This window comes from Mobula hypostoma, chromosome 8, assembly GCF_963921235.1.
Source record: "Mobula hypostoma chromosome 8, sMobHyp1.1, whole genome shotgun sequence".
Classification (NCBI taxonomy): Eukaryota; Metazoa; Chordata; class Chondrichthyes; order Myliobatiformes; family Myliobatidae; genus Mobula; species Mobula hypostoma.
In genome coordinates, this window is record NC_086104.1 from 50,115,075 (window position 1) to 50,131,582 (window position 16,508).

Below are 16,508 nucleotides of genomic sequence, written 5' to 3' on the forward strand. Positions count from 1 at the left end.
TCCCAAGCTGAAATAATGTTGCGCTAACTGCTACACTACCAGGGAGCCTATCAACTTTGCCTCCAACTCCCACCCTGACCTTAAATTAACTTGGTCCATTTCTGATACCTCTATTCATTTCTTCATCTGGTTGCTTTGGATTTCTAGCATCTACCGAACCTCTTGTGCTTAGGTATTTCCCACATCCACCCATCCATTATTTCATCAAATAGCTTAAGAGAGAGGTGCTAAGAAATTGTATACATTTGTATAAGACTTCCTCCTCCAGCATTGCAACTGGTAGATTAATTCCTTTTTAGAGAATCACTCAGCATTTGTTTATTATGATCACCCTTAGTGGTTAAGGTAGAATTATTAAAGCTTGTGTGACTTTAGGATGAAACTCATGCAGATTACTAAATCTTCCTTAATGTACTTTCAGAGAACAACATCACCAGTGAACAATGTCAATATCTTCATGGTTTAAATGGAACGAGCCCTATCACAGATTCCCGCAGAGGAACCCTACAGAGATGGTCATGGAGACCCTCATGATGGAGCTTAGCTGGCAAATAAAACAAGCTGAGAAGATGCAAAGGGAGCGAGAGGATGAGTATAGAAGAATAAAAACAGGTGTGGACTACAGTTGGCTGGTCAGCCATCCTCAACACAGCTATGATTTGACTCCTGGGGAGAGACTAGAGTTTGAAGAAGCATGTTCCAAAATCCACCCTTCTTATTGTGGACCAGTGGTACTTAGGTAATGTTGCTACAGTGTGATATTAATCTGTTATACGAAAGTCTGGTTCTTCCTTTGGATGAACTAAACTGATTAAGAAGCAGGCACAGTGGTACGGTGAATGGAGCCATCTTTTCACAGTTCTAGTGACCAAAGTTCAATCACAATTTTTGGTGCCCTCTCTGTCTTCGCATGCTCTCCATGACCACTACAGCCAAATAAACAATGTTTCTTCCAGGTTTTCAGGCTTCTTCCCACAGCCAAAGCTGTGCGGGTTAGCAGGCTATTGGTGACAATAAATTACCTTTAACGACTAAGTGACGAGCAGAACGTGGAATGAGGGCGAGGGTGAATGTTAACGGGAAAGTATGAAGAAGTGGTTTTAAGAGGAAAATTAGTGAGAGATCGGGATTGCTTTGTGTGATGGTTTGCTTTGTTGAAATTGTCTTCTTTTATAAGCTTCTTCAACCTTTGGCAACTTGTTTCTTTTCTGGTGACACTTTGTCCACCTTTGGGCAGCATTCCATGTACCCTGTAGCTGATTCCATCTTTCTGCTCTGCTAACTACTCTCCCTAATCTGCTGTTCATAACCTCCAGAGTTTATGTTCTTGCTTCTTCAGTCTGATGACTGTGTCATGGCAATGTGTTGAATTTATAATGCTGCAGTTTATAATGGAACAAAAAAGGATAGCGTTTAGATGCTCAGCTTCATGTTGGGAAATAATCAGACGCCTGTTTGCTGGGGAGGTGGTGCGATGAGGACTGGGTAACTTGGCTGCTGGGAACCAGTAGAAAGGGGAGCGTTTGCAATCAGGTATTAGTGGAGAAATTTGTTAGTCAGAGGGTGGGGTAGTGCTTTTGCACTTGAAGGTTAATAGTGAGGGTTGTGAACAAGTAGAGGCAGGGTAAGTTACGGTAGCATAGGTGATGGTATGGGGATGTGTATGAACATGTGGTGGGAGGGTGTCAAAGGGCAGGGCACACATTTTTGACAAGTGACGTTTGCTATTGTGGGGTGGTGGGCTGGCAAGACGCTATGAGAATAACAAGGTAAGTAGCTAACTTTACAGTGGACCTGTCTGAGTTAAGCTTCGACAACTGCACAGTGACTCGCTCAGGGATTCCCCTTTTAAGTCATAGAAAGGAAAACATTGCGTTACATCATTCTGCCTCTGCAAGAGATGCAGTGATTTGTGCAAGACATGTATTTGTTATTGAATATCCTCTTTTCCCAAAATATACATATATTATTCATTAACTGTACAGTGATCCAACAGAACTAGTGACCAGGGTCTGGGATATTTCTGATCGTGTCCAAGATATCCTGAAGTGGGAGGGTGAGGAGCCAGAGGTCGTGGTACATATAGGTACCAATGACATAGGTAGGAAAAGGAATGAGGTCCTGAAAGGAGAATATAGGGAGCTAGGAAGGGAGTTGAGAAAAAGGACCGCAAAGGTAGTAATCTCGGGATTACTGCCTGTGCCACGCGACAGTGAGAGTAGGAATGCGATGAGGTGGAGGATAAATGCGTGGCTGAGGGATTGGAGCAGGGGGCAGGGATTCAAGATCTTGGATCATTGGGACTTCTTTTGGCGCAGGCGTGACCTGTACAAAAAGGACGGGTTACACTTGAATCCTAGGGGGACCAATATCCTGGCGGGGAGATTAGCGGGGGCTACTGAGGTGACTTTAAACTAGAATGGTTGGGGGGTGGGAATCAAATTAAAGAGGCTAGGCGTGAGGAGGTTAGTTCACAACAGGGGGATAGGAACCAGTGCAGAGAGACAGAGGGGTGTAAAGTGAGGGTAGAAGCAAAAAGTACTAAGGAGAAAAGTAAAAGTGGCAGGCCGACAAATCCAGGGAAAGCATTAAAAAGGGCCACTTTTCAACATAATTGTATAAGGGCTAAGAGAGTTGTAAAAGAGCGCCTGAAGGCTTTGTGTGTCAATGCAAGGAGCATTCGTAATAAGGTGGATGAATTGAAAGTGCAGATTGTTATTAATGATTATGATATAGTTGGGATCACAGAGACATGGCTCCAGGGTGACCAGGGATGGGAGCTCAACGTTCAGGGATATTCAATATTCAGGAGGGATAGACATGAAGGAAGGGGAAGTGGGGTGGCGTTGCTGGTTAAAGAAGAGATTAACGCAATAGAAAGGAAGGACATAAGCCGGGAAGATGTGGAATCGATATGGGTAGAGCTGCGTAACACTAAGGGGCAGAAGACGCTAGTGGGAGTTGTGTACAGGCCACCTAACAGTAATAGTGAGGTCGGAAATGGTATTAAACAGGAAATTAGAAATGTGTGCAATAAAGGAACAGCAGTTATAATGGGTGACTTCAATCTACATGTAGATTGGGTGAACCAAATTGGTAAAGGTGCTGAGGAAGAGTATTTCTTGGAAGGTGTGCGGGATGGTTTTTTGAACCAACATGTCGAGGAACCAACTAGACAGCAGGCTATTCTGGACTGGGTTTTGAGCAATGAGAAAGGGTTAATTAGCGATCTTGTCGTGAGAGGTCCCTTGGGTAAGAGTGACCATAATATGGTGGAATTCTTCATTAAGATGGAGAGCGACATAGTTAATTCAGAAACAAAGGTTCTGAACTTAAAGAGGGGTAACTTTGAAGGTATGAGACGTGAATTAGCTAAGATAGACTGGCAAATGACACTTAAAGGATTGACGGTGGATATGCAATGGCAAGCATTTAAAGGTTGCATGGATGAACTACAACAATTGTTCATCCCAGTTTGGAAAAAGAATAAATCAAGGAAGGTAGTGCACCCGTGGCTGACATGAGAAATTAGGGATAGTATCAATTCCAAAGAAGAAGCATACAAATTAGCCAGAGAAAGTGCTCACCTGAGGACTGGGAGAAATTCAGAGTTCAGCAGAGGAGGACAAAGGGCTTAATTAGGAAGGGGAAAAAAGATTATGAGAGAAAACTGGCAGGGAACATAAAAACGGACTGTAAAAGCTTTTATAGATATGTAAAAAGGAAAAGACTGGTAAAGACAAATGTAGGTCCCCTACAGACAGAAACAGGTGAATTGATTATGGGGAGCAAGGACATGGCAGACCAATTGAATAATTAAGGAGGGAGAGAGAAACCGGGGAATTATAGACTGGTTAGCCTAACGTCGGTGGTGGGGAAACTGCTGCAGTCAGTTATCAAGGATATGATAACAGCACATTTGGAAAGCAGTGAAATGATCGGACAAAGTCAGCATGGATTTGTGAAAGGAAAATCATGTCTGACGAATCGCATAGAATTTTTTGAGGATGTAACTAGTAGAGTGGATAGGGGAGAACCAGTGGATGTGGTATATTTGGATTTTCAAAAGGCTTTTGACAAGGTCCCACACAGGAGATTAGTGTGCAAACTTAAAGCACACGGTATTGGGGGTAAGGTATTGGTGTGGGTGGAGAATTGGTTAGCAGACAGGAAGCAAAGAGTTGGAATAAACGGGACCTTTTCAGAATGGCAGGCGGTGGCTAGTGGGGTACCGCAAGGCTCAGTGCTGGGACCCCAGTTGTTTACAATATATATTAATGACTTGGATGAGGGAATTAAATGCAGCATCTCCAAGTTTGCGGATGACACGAAGCTGGGTGGCAGTGTTAGCTGTGAGGAGGATGCTAAGAGGATGCAGGGTGACTTGGATAGGTTGGGTGAGTGGGCAAATTCATGGCAGATGCAATTTAATGTGGATAAATATGAAGTTATCCACTTTGGTGGCAAAAATAGGAAAACAGATTATTATCTGAATGGTGGCCGATTAGGAAAAGGGGAGGTGCAACGAGACCTGGGTGTCATTATACACCAGTCATTGAAAGTGGGCATGCAGGTACAGCAGGCGGTGAAAAAGGCGAATGGTATGCTGGCATTTATAGCGAGAGGATTCGAGTACAGGAGCAGGGAGGTACCACTGCAGTTGTACAAGGCCTTGGTGAGACCACACCTGGAGTATTGTGTGCAGTTTTGGTCCCCTAATCTGAGGAAAGACATCCTTGCCTTAGAGGGAGTACAAAGAAGGTTCACCAGATTGATTCCTGGGATGGCAGGACTTTCATATGAAGAAAGACTGGATGAACTGGGCTTGTACTCGTTGGAATTTAGAAGATTGAGGGGGGATCTGATTGAAACGTATAAGATCCTAAAGGGATTGGACAGGCTAGATGCAGGAAGATTGTTCCCGATGTTGGGGAAGTCCAGAACGAGGGGTCACAGTTTGAGGATAGAGGGGAAGCCTTTTAGGACCGAGATTAGGAAAAACTTCTTCACACAGAGAGTGGTGAATCTGTGGAATTCTCTGCCACAGGAAACAGTTGAGGCCAGTTCATTGGCTATATTTAAGAGGGAGTTAGATATGGCCCTTGTGGCTACGGGGGTCAGGGGGTATGGAGGGAAGGCTGGGGCGGGGTTCTGAGTTGGAGGATCAGCCATGATCATAATAAATGGCGGTGCAGGCTCGAAGGGCCGAATGGCCTACTCCTGCACCTATTTTCTATGTTTCTATGTTTCTAACTTATTCATGTCACTATTCATAATAAGACAGATAATTTTGCTTACATAATTGAATCAAATGGACAGGAATTGCCCTTTAACACATATTCCACAACAAAGCAGTGAGGCTTCTTTTCAATATGGGCTCCAACTCCTCAGTGTGTTAAAGCTCTTTAAACTGAGGCCTCTCCTCACTGAACCTAAGCAGTGGCTGCATCAAGCGTCTGTATATAGTCCTGTGCCTTGCAAAATTCAGTCATGGACGGCTCCTTGGAAGAACATTAAGTGCTGAGTCAATCTTTAACTGAGTTGATAACTCTCCGGCTGTGGTTTGGGGTAATTGGGAGCAGCCTGTAGAACACAATGTTACACTGCTGCTTGGGGCAGACTTCGACAAAAACATTACATCTCTGGGCAAATTTGTTTCAAAATCTCTCACTGACTGGTTTAACAGTCTCATGGTCAAGCAAGGGAAGATGAGTGGTTTTGGGACTTTCTGTTATGTCATTGTAGTGCAGTGAGCAATGTTTCATTACATATTCACCATGGTAACAAGTAACATTTGCTACCATCTTTCTACTCTTGGTATAAGTATAGACATTCTTTCAACAGTCCCATCGTTGGAATCAGAACCAATTATTTTAACAATTAGTTAAGTGAATACATTATAAAAATGATTGGTGGATAATTTCATAGTGCTATTCATAGAGGTATTTTCCAAGGGCAGAAGATTCAATCATACAAAGCACTATAATTCAGAAATTTGAACATCTATGTGCATTTTTATATGGCTCCTAGACAGGTATGCATCCAAGGTAGCAGGAATTCATTCATACTTAAAATACCAATAACTGTAGTTATATCATAAAGAAGTTCATTTAATTTTGCTTTTCTTTTTTGTTCTGTTAATAACATAAAAGATTCTTCATTCTGTATAGTGATACGTCTCCAAAGTGCTGGTCACCGTTTAGTACTTTGATCCAAATGGTTATTAAATATTTATTCTTCTTTTTGTTTTGTGAAAACAGATAATGAACACAGGCAAACGATTTGGCAACAAGAAGCTGATCATTATCTGTTAAATTACTTTATTTTAGGTTTATATGTTTGCTTATAACTATAAATGTGTGCTAATAAAATTGAAGCAGGATTAAGTCATTCACTCCAAGTTGCTGCTTTAGTAGAATTATGGCTGAACTTAAACCTCAGTGTCAATTTTCCACAGTAACTTGCCTTGATTCCCTTATTATCTAAAAATCTCTGCCCTGATGACTGAACTTCTCCAATCCTCTTGCAAGGATTGATGCCCGTTTTGGTGAAGAAATCCTTTAAAGTCCCGCCCTTAATGGCCAATCCCATATTTTGAGATGGTGAGCCATTTGAGCCATAAAAAACAATACCTTTGCATTCATTCTGCCATACTTTGTTAAAACAGTTGTGCATTTCAAAGCCTGGTTTGGCCACGCCCAGAACATTGTGAGTTGTTCTAATGACATGCCTTGGGAATGCTAGCTTGGGCACGGGAGGTTCTGGGGTTTGAGATGTGGGAGCTTGGGTGTGGTCATAGACTTCAAATTACAAAGAGGGATTTCAGAAAGGAGGGCTATAAATCCTTGAAGTTAGAAGGTTAATAGATGATTTAAATAAAGTTCTAAAAATTTTAAGAGATAGATAGAAATAAAGCATTTCAGCCAGTTGGGAAAGCTGCCATTATCTAAAAATCAGAATCTGTCATCTCAGAAGTGAATTTAGGAAACACTTTTATCTGCAAGAACAACTAGAAATTTGTAATTCCTTTCAACTGATGATTTAAATTCCAAGATTGCTCAACAAAATCTATTGAAGGCAGCGAAGGATATGGGGAAAACATGAGTGGTTGTGTTAGCCATTCTCTCAGTGAATGGTGGAACAGTCTCAAGGGCTGAATGATCTTGTCCTTCTGTTCCATTGCAAATATATGATTCTGAGGAGCTGCAGCAAGTATTCACTCTTTGACCAATACTTTAGTTGAGTGTATGGGTTAAATTAAGATATTCATTTGGTGTGCAGATTTCGGCAATTGATTGAGAATTATGAACCAGAGGTGCAGGAGGTGGTGCAGTTATTCCGATTCGTTCTTCAGGATGCCATAGGGAGAATGAAGGAAGATCAAGAAACAAGGAACCTGACTAGGCAATGGAGCAAGAAGCGGACAGTGAGCATGATGGCGTTTAAATCTCGAGTAAGGATCTATCCCTTCAGCAGTAATATTAAGACAGTTTCAGAGGATGTGGAGCAAAGCTTCATATCAGCCAGACGAGTGTGGAGCATGCCAGAGTTCAAGACCATTAAAGACTTCTAATGGATTGTGCAACCTAATTTATATGATTGTATAGAGTCAATAAAATATATTTAATCACTCAATTTAGGATTGATTTCTTTGAACTAGCCATTCAGATGATGTGGGATCAAATTGCAAACTCTTCTCCAGTTGTTCTTGTCTTGCTAGTTCATTTCAGACAAGAATTAAAGTTAACTGTATTACTGTGAATCTGGAATCACACAGTGAGCAGACTGGGGAGAAACCGCAAATTTCATCCCCTAGAGTGGGGGTTCCCAAAGGATCCACAGACTCCTTGCTTAATGGCATTGGTCCATGGCATAAAAAAAGGCTGGGAACCTCTAACCTGGAGAGACATTGGAGAATCAGTTGGGATTTTGTAACAGTTGGGTTTTTATATCATGATCACTTTTACTGATTATATTTATTAATTTCAAAATGTAATTAAATACTTGAATTTAAATTCTCCATCTGCCCTGATGGGAACTCAGTTTAAGCTAATATTTTAGATAATAGTAAGGACTTTGAATAGTCATTCTTGTACATTATGCTAATATACAATCAATCTTTTAGAAATATATATTGCCTGCCCACTGGCTTCAAATTTGCACTTGTAGACTTGCAGATGAGACTCTGAATTACCTGTTTCAGAATGTAGTAAAATTGAAAGTGAAATTGGTTTCTGACAAAAATGTTGAACACACAACACTGATTTGTAAGTCTAATTTTAAATAATTTTCTGTTGAATATAAATTCATGTGCCTATGCACTCAGATATGAATTATTAATTTATGAACGTGTAGTACCATACACTATGAAACAATTGTTTTGACATCTACGAAAAATAATCCAATGGTATTTTAAACGTTTTCCTACAAACAGGTTTACATAGTGCACAGTCACTAATGAAATGTGATGTTTGTTGTTATTGATACCTTTGGAATACATTTTGCAATGAATAATACAATGCAAACAATTAAGTGATTTTCATTTAGAAATCAGTCTTATTTTCTCTGTCTACAAATATAATGTTAAACCCTTCAAATAGTACAAGTTAGAGCTAGGAATGGGGTAGGACACAGAACGTTTATTGACTATATGAACAATATACACTGTGGCCACTTTATTAGGTACAGGAGGTACCTATTGAAGTAGCCACTGAATGCATGTTCATGGTCTTCTGCTGCTGTAGCCCATCCACTTCAAGGTTCGACGTGCTGTGCGATGAGAGATGCTGTTCTGTACACCTCCCTTGTAATGCGTGATTATTTGAGTTACTGTCACCTTCCTGCCAGCTTGAACCAGTCTGGCCATTCTCCTTTAACCTCTCTCATTAACAAGGTGCTTCTGCCCACAGAACTGGATTTTTTTTGTTTTTCACACCATTCTCTGTAAACTCTAGAGATCGTTGTGTGTGAAAATTCAGCAGCTTGTGAAATATTCAAACCACCCTGCCTGGTACCAACAACCATTCCATGGTCAAAGTCACTTAAATCACATTTCTTCTGATGTTTGGTCAGAATAACAAGTGAACCTCTTGACCAGGTTTGCATGCATTGTGTTGCTGCCACATGATCGGCTGATTAGATATTTGCATTAATGAGCAGGTACATGTGACACAGTATAGTGATACACGACCTATCAGATTAATGCTTTCAGTTCCTCCAAATTTCCCTGCAACGATAGGTTATGTATAAAGTATGTGACCAACTTGCTCCCCCTCACTTCCTCTCTGTACCTCCAAAGAGAAGGAGAAGAAATTCAGGGCTGGACATCCTGGACTTCATTTCTGCATTTTGTGGCATTGATAGCAAAATAGTGCACTTGAGCAAAATACAGCAACAAACTAAGATATCTATGAAGAACTGGAGATCCAAAGCTAAACATGATGCAGGTCTTCAATCACCTTGTTTGGTAATGTTGTTATATAATAGAAGAACGTCTAGCTTCTTACTATTTATTCAGTATCCAATATCTCTGGAGTTCATAGTAGCAATGACTATTTTTCACCTGTTGGCTAAATTATTAACAGATGTTTTGTAATGCTGGGTTCACAGAAAACTGGAGATGTATGATTTAATGATACCTGTGCTATTATAAAACACAATGGAATAAAGTGAAGTGCATTCAAGAATTATACAAATGCAGATCTTTAAAATTAGTTTTCATAACCTATCTATCTCTAAATAAAAGATAATGCCTTTTTCTGCTTTCCTGCAGGTCAAAGCGATTTTCAGCTCCATGCTTTTGTTTGCTTTAAGCTATATAATGCAATTACTTAAGTTCTCAGGAGAAGGCAGACTAATGGGATTATTTGCATGCTTTCTTTCTGTCAGCGTGATCCTAATTAGAATGGAAATGTTCATGACTGAACCCATCTTTCTTTATTGATCCAATGTGGCAGTTAAAATGAAAAGAGGAATGACATGGAACTTGAACACTCATTTTTTCCTCTCAGCATTTCTAAGTACACGTCTCCAAACTGTTTGGATATTTTCATCCAGTAAGTTTCCGATACAACTGTCTCCTATACCAGTATAGTACAGGTGTGCACTTAGATGTAGGAGGGTAGCTTAGCAAAGCTGTCCCTCAAAATATTTTTCCTTTCCTTTTGTGTGGAGGTCATAATATTATCAGGCTGACATTAAGGCCAATGAACTAAAGGCATAAACCAATATGCTTTATTGTTGAAATTCCGTCCTACTACATTGCTATTGCTTCCTTTGTATCTTTACAAAAGGTCTCCAATTGTTCAATTTTTATGTCCGATATCAAACTGTCAACTTCTTTTTTAGTGTCTGGTGATGCATTGCTGACCTACTCCATTTTAACTGAATTTTAACACACACACACACACACACACACAAACTTGCACATATATATTCCTCTCCAATTACTCTTCATCAAAAAATTGTACACTTCACCTTCTAAAAGATAAAGTAACCTTATATATTCTTAAAACATTACAAATCATACATATGGAAAAAAGAAGAAACTTAACTTTTATTTCATGCCAATAACCTTTTACCTGCTTCATTGGAAAGGGAGGTTCAAGAGATCATCTTAGTTACCCTTCCTCACTTCAAAATATGCATGAGCACCTATCCACTGTGATTTTTATTCTTTGTCTACTGATTGCCATGATAAATTAATCAGTAATTCTCAGGGACATACCACAGTCTCTTTATTATTTGGTTCAAAATGTACTTTCCTCTGTTCTGTTATCTCTCACATTAATTACAGGATATAGGGATGAAAACGCTCTTACAAAAGTTAATAATAACACACTGATCAAACTTTTGGTTAATAAAACTTTATACACCTCCTGAAACTTGTATTGTTTCCAATAGATTAGTCCTGCATTTCTCTGTGCAACCCCAAACTTATGAGGGAATTTGGTATAGAACAATAATTTATTTAATGCTGGCAATCTGTACTTGACTTTGATGCTGAGTGTCGAACAGAAAGAATACAGATTCAGGACCACATCTGAGGCAGAGTATAACATGAAAAAAATGCAAGTTCTATGAAATTACTAGTATTTCGGATACTTTATTAGATCTTACACTTTCCATTTATTGGATTCAATAATTAGATTTTAGACAATAACACCTTGTCTAGAGTGAATATCCTGAACACTCACTCATCCTAGTGTTCATTGTTAACCCTGTGAATAAAAATTTGCATTAAGTTCTCGGGAGATTACTATTTCACAAAATATGAAGTGTATATAAGACCATAAGATATCGGAGCAGAATTAGGACATTTGGCCCATTGAGTCTGCTCAGCCATTTTATCATAGCTGATTCAATTTTCCTCTCAGCTCCAATTTTCTGCCTTCTCTCCAAATCACTTCATGCCCTGACCAATCAAGAATCTATCTACCTCTGCCTTAAATGTATATAGCTCCACAGCTGCCTGTGGTAAAGAATTCCATAGATTCACCACACTCTGGCTAAAGAAATTTCTCCTCAGCTCTGTTCTAAAAGGACGCCCCACTATTCTGAGGCTTAACTCTCCCACCATAGAAAGCATCCTCTCCATATCCACTCTATCAAGGCCTTTCCCACCATTTGATAGGTTTCCATGAGGTCACCCCATATTCTTCTGAATTTCTGTGAATACAGGCCCACAGCCATCAAACACTCTTCATATGACAAGCTGTTCAAACCTGGAATTATTTCCTTTGAACCCTCTCCAGTTTCAGTACATACTTTTTAAAATATGGAGCCCAAAACTGCTCGCAATATTCCAAGTAAAACTTCACTTGTGCTTTATGAAGTCTAAACATTACGTCCTTGCTTTTATATTTTAGTCCTCTTGAAATGAGTGCTAACATTGCATTTGCCTTCCTCACCACAGACTCAACCTGCAAATTAACCTTTAGGGAATCCTGCACAAGGACTCTCAAATCCCTTAGTATCTCAGTTTTTTGTATTTTCTTTCCATTTAGAAAATAGTTAACCCTTTCATTTCTACCCAAGTGTATGACCATACACTTTTTGACACTGTATTCCATCTAACACTTTTTTGCCTATTCTCCTAAGTACTTCTGTAGCCTCTCTACTCCTTCAAAATTACTTGCCCCTCCACCTACCTTTGTATTACCTGCAAACTTTGCAACAAAGCCATCAATTCCATCATCCAAATCAGTAACATACTGTACAGTGTTAAAAGTATCAGTCCCAACACAGACCCCTGTGGAAGACCACTGGTCACCAGTAGCCAACCAGAAAAGGCTCCCTTTATTCCCACACTTTGCCTCCTGCCTGTCAGCCACTGCTTTATCAATGTTAGAATCTTCCCTGTAACACCATGGGCTCGTAGCTTGTTAAGCAGCCTCATGTTTGGCACCTTGTCAAAGGCCTTCTGTAAATCCAAATACACAACATCAACTTTTGTCTATCCTTCTTGTTACTTCTTCAAAAGAATTTCAACAGTTTGTCGGGCAAGTTTTTCCCTAGAGGAAACCATGCTGACTATAGCTTATTTTATCATGTACCTCCAAGTACCCCGGAGTGGCATCTTCAACAATTGACTCCAAGATCTTGCTAACTACTGAAGTCAGACTAACTGGTCTATAATTTTCTTTCTTCTCCCTCTCCCTCCTTTCTTGGAGTGACATTTGCAATTTTCCAGTCTTCCGGAACCATTCTAGAATCTAGTGATTCCTGAAAGATCAATACTAATGCCCCAACAATCTCTTCAGCACCTCCTTCAGAACCCTAGGGTGTTCACCATTGGGTCCAGGTAACTTAACTACCTTCAGACCTTTCAATTTCCCAAGGACCTTATCCCCGGTAATAATAACTTCACACATTTCATGCCTCCTGACACCTGGAACTTACACCACACTGCTAGTGTCTTCCACCATGAAGTCTGATGCAAAATACTTACTCAGTTCCTCTGCCATTTCCTTGTCCCCCATCACTACCTTTCCAGCATCATTTTCCAGCGTTCTAATATCCACTCTTACCTGTTTTATGCTTTATGTGTCTGAAGAAACTTCTGGTATCCTCTTTAATATTATTGGTTAGCTTACTTTCGCATTCCATCTTTACCTGATTAATGACTTTTTTAGTTGGCATTCTACTGTTGATATTTGAGAGCTTCCCAGTTATCTAACTTCTCATTAATTTTTGGTCTATTATATGCCCTCTCTTTGGTATTTATTTTGGTTTTGACTTCTCTTGTTAGCTGTGGTTATGTCATCTTGCCTTTAGAATACCTCTTCCTCTTTGGGATGTATGTATCCTGTCCCTTCCAAATTGCTTCCACAAATTCCAGCCATTGCTGCTCTGCCAACATCCCTGACAGTGTTCTTTCCCAATCAGTTCTGACTAACTCTCCTCTTATGGCTCTGTAATTCCCTTTTCTGATACATCTGACATTAGCTTCTCCTCAAAATTCAGGATGAATTTGATCATATTATGAGAACTTGCTCCTGATGATTCTTTTACCTTAAGCTCCCTGATCAGTTCTGGTTCTTTGCACAACACCCAATACAGAATAGCTGATCCCCTAGTCAGCTTAACCACAGACTGCTCTAAAAATCCATCTCATAAGTATTGCTTTTGGAATCCAGCAACCACCTGATTTACCCAATCTACCTGCATATTGAAATATCCCATCACGATTGGCATGCATTTCCTGTCTCCCATTGTAATTTGTAGATCACATCCTTACTACTGTTTGTGGGTCTGTATACAATTCCCATCAGGGTCTTTTAACCCTTGCAGTTCCTTAGCTCTATCCACAATGATTCAACATCTTCTGACCCATGTCACCTCTTTCTAATGACTTGACTTCATTTTTTACCAACCGAGCAACGTCACTCCCTCTGCCTTCCTGTCTGTCCTTTTGATACAATGTGTATCCTTGGACATTAAGTTGCCAGGTATAACCTCCTTTCAGCTATGATTCAGTGATACCTACAACATCATGCATGCCAACCTGCAACTGTGCTACAACTTTATCTATCTTATTCCCTATACTGCACACATTTAAATATAATTCCTTCAGACCTGTATTCACCCTTTTTGATTTCGTCCACCTTTTACAGTGCAACTCATCCTGCTGACTGCAATTTTGACTACACATGGCCTCTGTTTGTAAACTGACTACCTGCTTCTGCACTATCACTCTGGTTCCCATTCCCCTGTCAAATAAGTTTACGCCCAGTGAACAACCCTAGCCAACCTGCCCATAAGGATATTGGAGCCCTTTGGGTTCAGGTGTGACCCATCTCTTTTATACAGGTCAAAGCTTCCTGAGAAGAGATCCCAAGTATCCATAAATCTTCACCCCTGTTCCCTGCACCAGTTCCTCAGCCACTCATACCCCTGCCAAATCATTCTATTCTTCCCCTCACTGGCATGTGGCACAGGCAGCAATCCGAGATTATGACCTTGGTGGTCCTGTGTTCCAGTTTTCTACCTAGCTTCCTAAAATCTCTCTTCAGGATCTCGTCACCTTGTCTACATATGTCATTGGTGCCAAAGTGTACCAAGACCTCTGGCTGCTTACTATCACCCTTAAGAATGCCATGGACTCGATCCGAGGCATCCCTGACCCTGGCAACAGAGAGAACATACCATCCAGATGTCTCTTCCGTGCCCACAGAACCACGTCACTGTTCCTCTGACGAAGGAATCTCCTATCAACACTACATTCCCTCTTCACCTTTCTGCTCTTGCAAGCCACAGCACGACAACCGGACACTGTGGCTCCCAACCCCGTAGCTCCTCCTCCACAACAGTATCTAAAGTTGTATACTTACTATTGAAGGGAGTGACCACAGGTGTACTCTGCACTGGCTGTGCATTTCTCCTCCTTCTCCTGACGGTCACCCATTTACTGTCTCCTGCAACCTAGGGGTGAATACCTCCCTGTAACTCCTGTCTATCACCTCCTCATTCTCCCATATGAGTCGAAGGTCATCAAGCTGCAGCTCCAGTTCCTTAATACGTCCTGTCAGGAGCTGCAGCTTGGCGCACCTGGTGCAGGTGTGTTTATGTGGGAGACTGGAGGTCTCCCAGACTTCCCACATCCCACACACAGTACAAAACACTGGCATTAGAGCCATTCTCACTAATCTACTACAGGTATGTCCTAACAGTTGAGGAATGAACAAGTAAGGGGGGGAGAAGAGAGAGATAGAGATAGAGATAGAGATAGAGATAGAGATAGAGAATGAGAATGAATGAGAATCTTACAAGACAATCTTTTTACCTCATCCAAGCCTGATCAGCCAAAGCCACTCTAAACACTGGCACACTCACAAGAATAGCTGCTCCATTTGCAGAAAAACTGCCGCGAAATTCTGCCTTCAAAATCTTAAATGCTGCTCTGGTTAAAAAGTAGCTCTTTTCACGCACCCCTGGTGTGGATTGTTTAACTGAGAGAAAACTGGCTCGAAGCTATGCTTTTTAAATCTCGAACGCGGACTTGACTAAAAGGTGGCTCTTTATACGCATTGCCGCTTGCTGATTGGTTGCCCCTCAACTCAGAAAAACAGTCGCAAATCTCTGCCTTCAACACCTCGTTTGCCGCTCTGGTTAAAAAGTAGCTCTTTTCATGCATCCTTGGAAAGTGAATTTGCAGTCCATAAAAATCCACGTGAATCTAAGCAATGTCTGAACATATGTAATGAACAAGATGACCAAACAGAAGCTTCGAGAATGTGTGTATTATTGTCTAAAAAGACAACACAACATTTGACCATTCTCCACATTCCTCTGGATTCTATAGCTTTTTGAAAACACAGGTAATTCATCCACTTTCTAAACATTTACTTTCCACAATAAGGGCTGAAATTAAAGGCAGAATGTGGAATAAAAAAAGGTCATGCACCACCTGTGATATGGAATGCTCAATGATCAATCACAATGAAGCCAAAGAAAGAGGAAGCCAACATGGTTCACTAAATAAACTGAAACTGAGCAAGTAACTCAATGGCACTAGTGGATTAAGTTTCACTCACTCTGTGAATTTCTCTTCCAGTATCCCCACACTTTGTAACACGATTAGTTTTGAAAAGCTATGCAAAAAAACAAAGTACTGTATAATATATGTGCTAATCTAATTCACAGCCAAGATAAACTATTCTGTAGTAAATGTTATGCAGTCAGCTGGGACATTGCAGGATTTTACAAGCTACAACAAAATAAATGACCAAATAATCTACTTCTGTAATGATGGATGAAAGCTAAATATTAGCCAGGGCCCCAGGAGAACTCTCCAACACTTCTCTGATTAATGCACAAGAGGTTTTAGTTTAATATCTCATTTGAAAGTCAATATTTTCCATTGAGTTGCATTTAAGTGGCAGACCAGATTAGCTGATAAAATCTCTGGAATAGGATCTGGACTCGACTTCTGCCTCTGAATTGAGAATGTCACCATTGAACAAAGACTGACAACTACAGTATTATGTATTTAATACTGTATAAATATG

General features: G+C 40.4%; 1 protein-coding gene across 1 annotated transcript; it reads left to right on the forward strand.

The window, feature by feature from the left end:
• Positions 1-443: 443 nt before the first annotated feature.
• Positions 444-7,573, forward strand: rd3 (retinal degeneration 3, GUCY2D regulator). The gene is made up of 2 exons (XM_063055047.1): positions 444-739; positions 7,282-7,573. Exons 1-2 carry the CDS (start codon positions 444-446, stop codon positions 7,571-7,573), a joined length of 588 nt encoding a protein of 195 aa, XP_062911117.1.
• Positions 7,574-16,508: the final 8,935 nt, after the last annotated feature.

Bases quoted from the DNA above. Each gene is read 5' to 3' on its own strand.
- rd3 (XM_063055047.1), top strand. From the start codon at position 444: ATGTCAATATCTTCATGGTTTAAATGGAACGAGCCCTATCACAGATTC. The intron at 740-7,281 runs GTAATGTTGCTA...TTTGGTGTGCAG, and splicing joins TGTGGACCAGTGGTACTTAG to ATTTCGGCAATTGATTGAGA.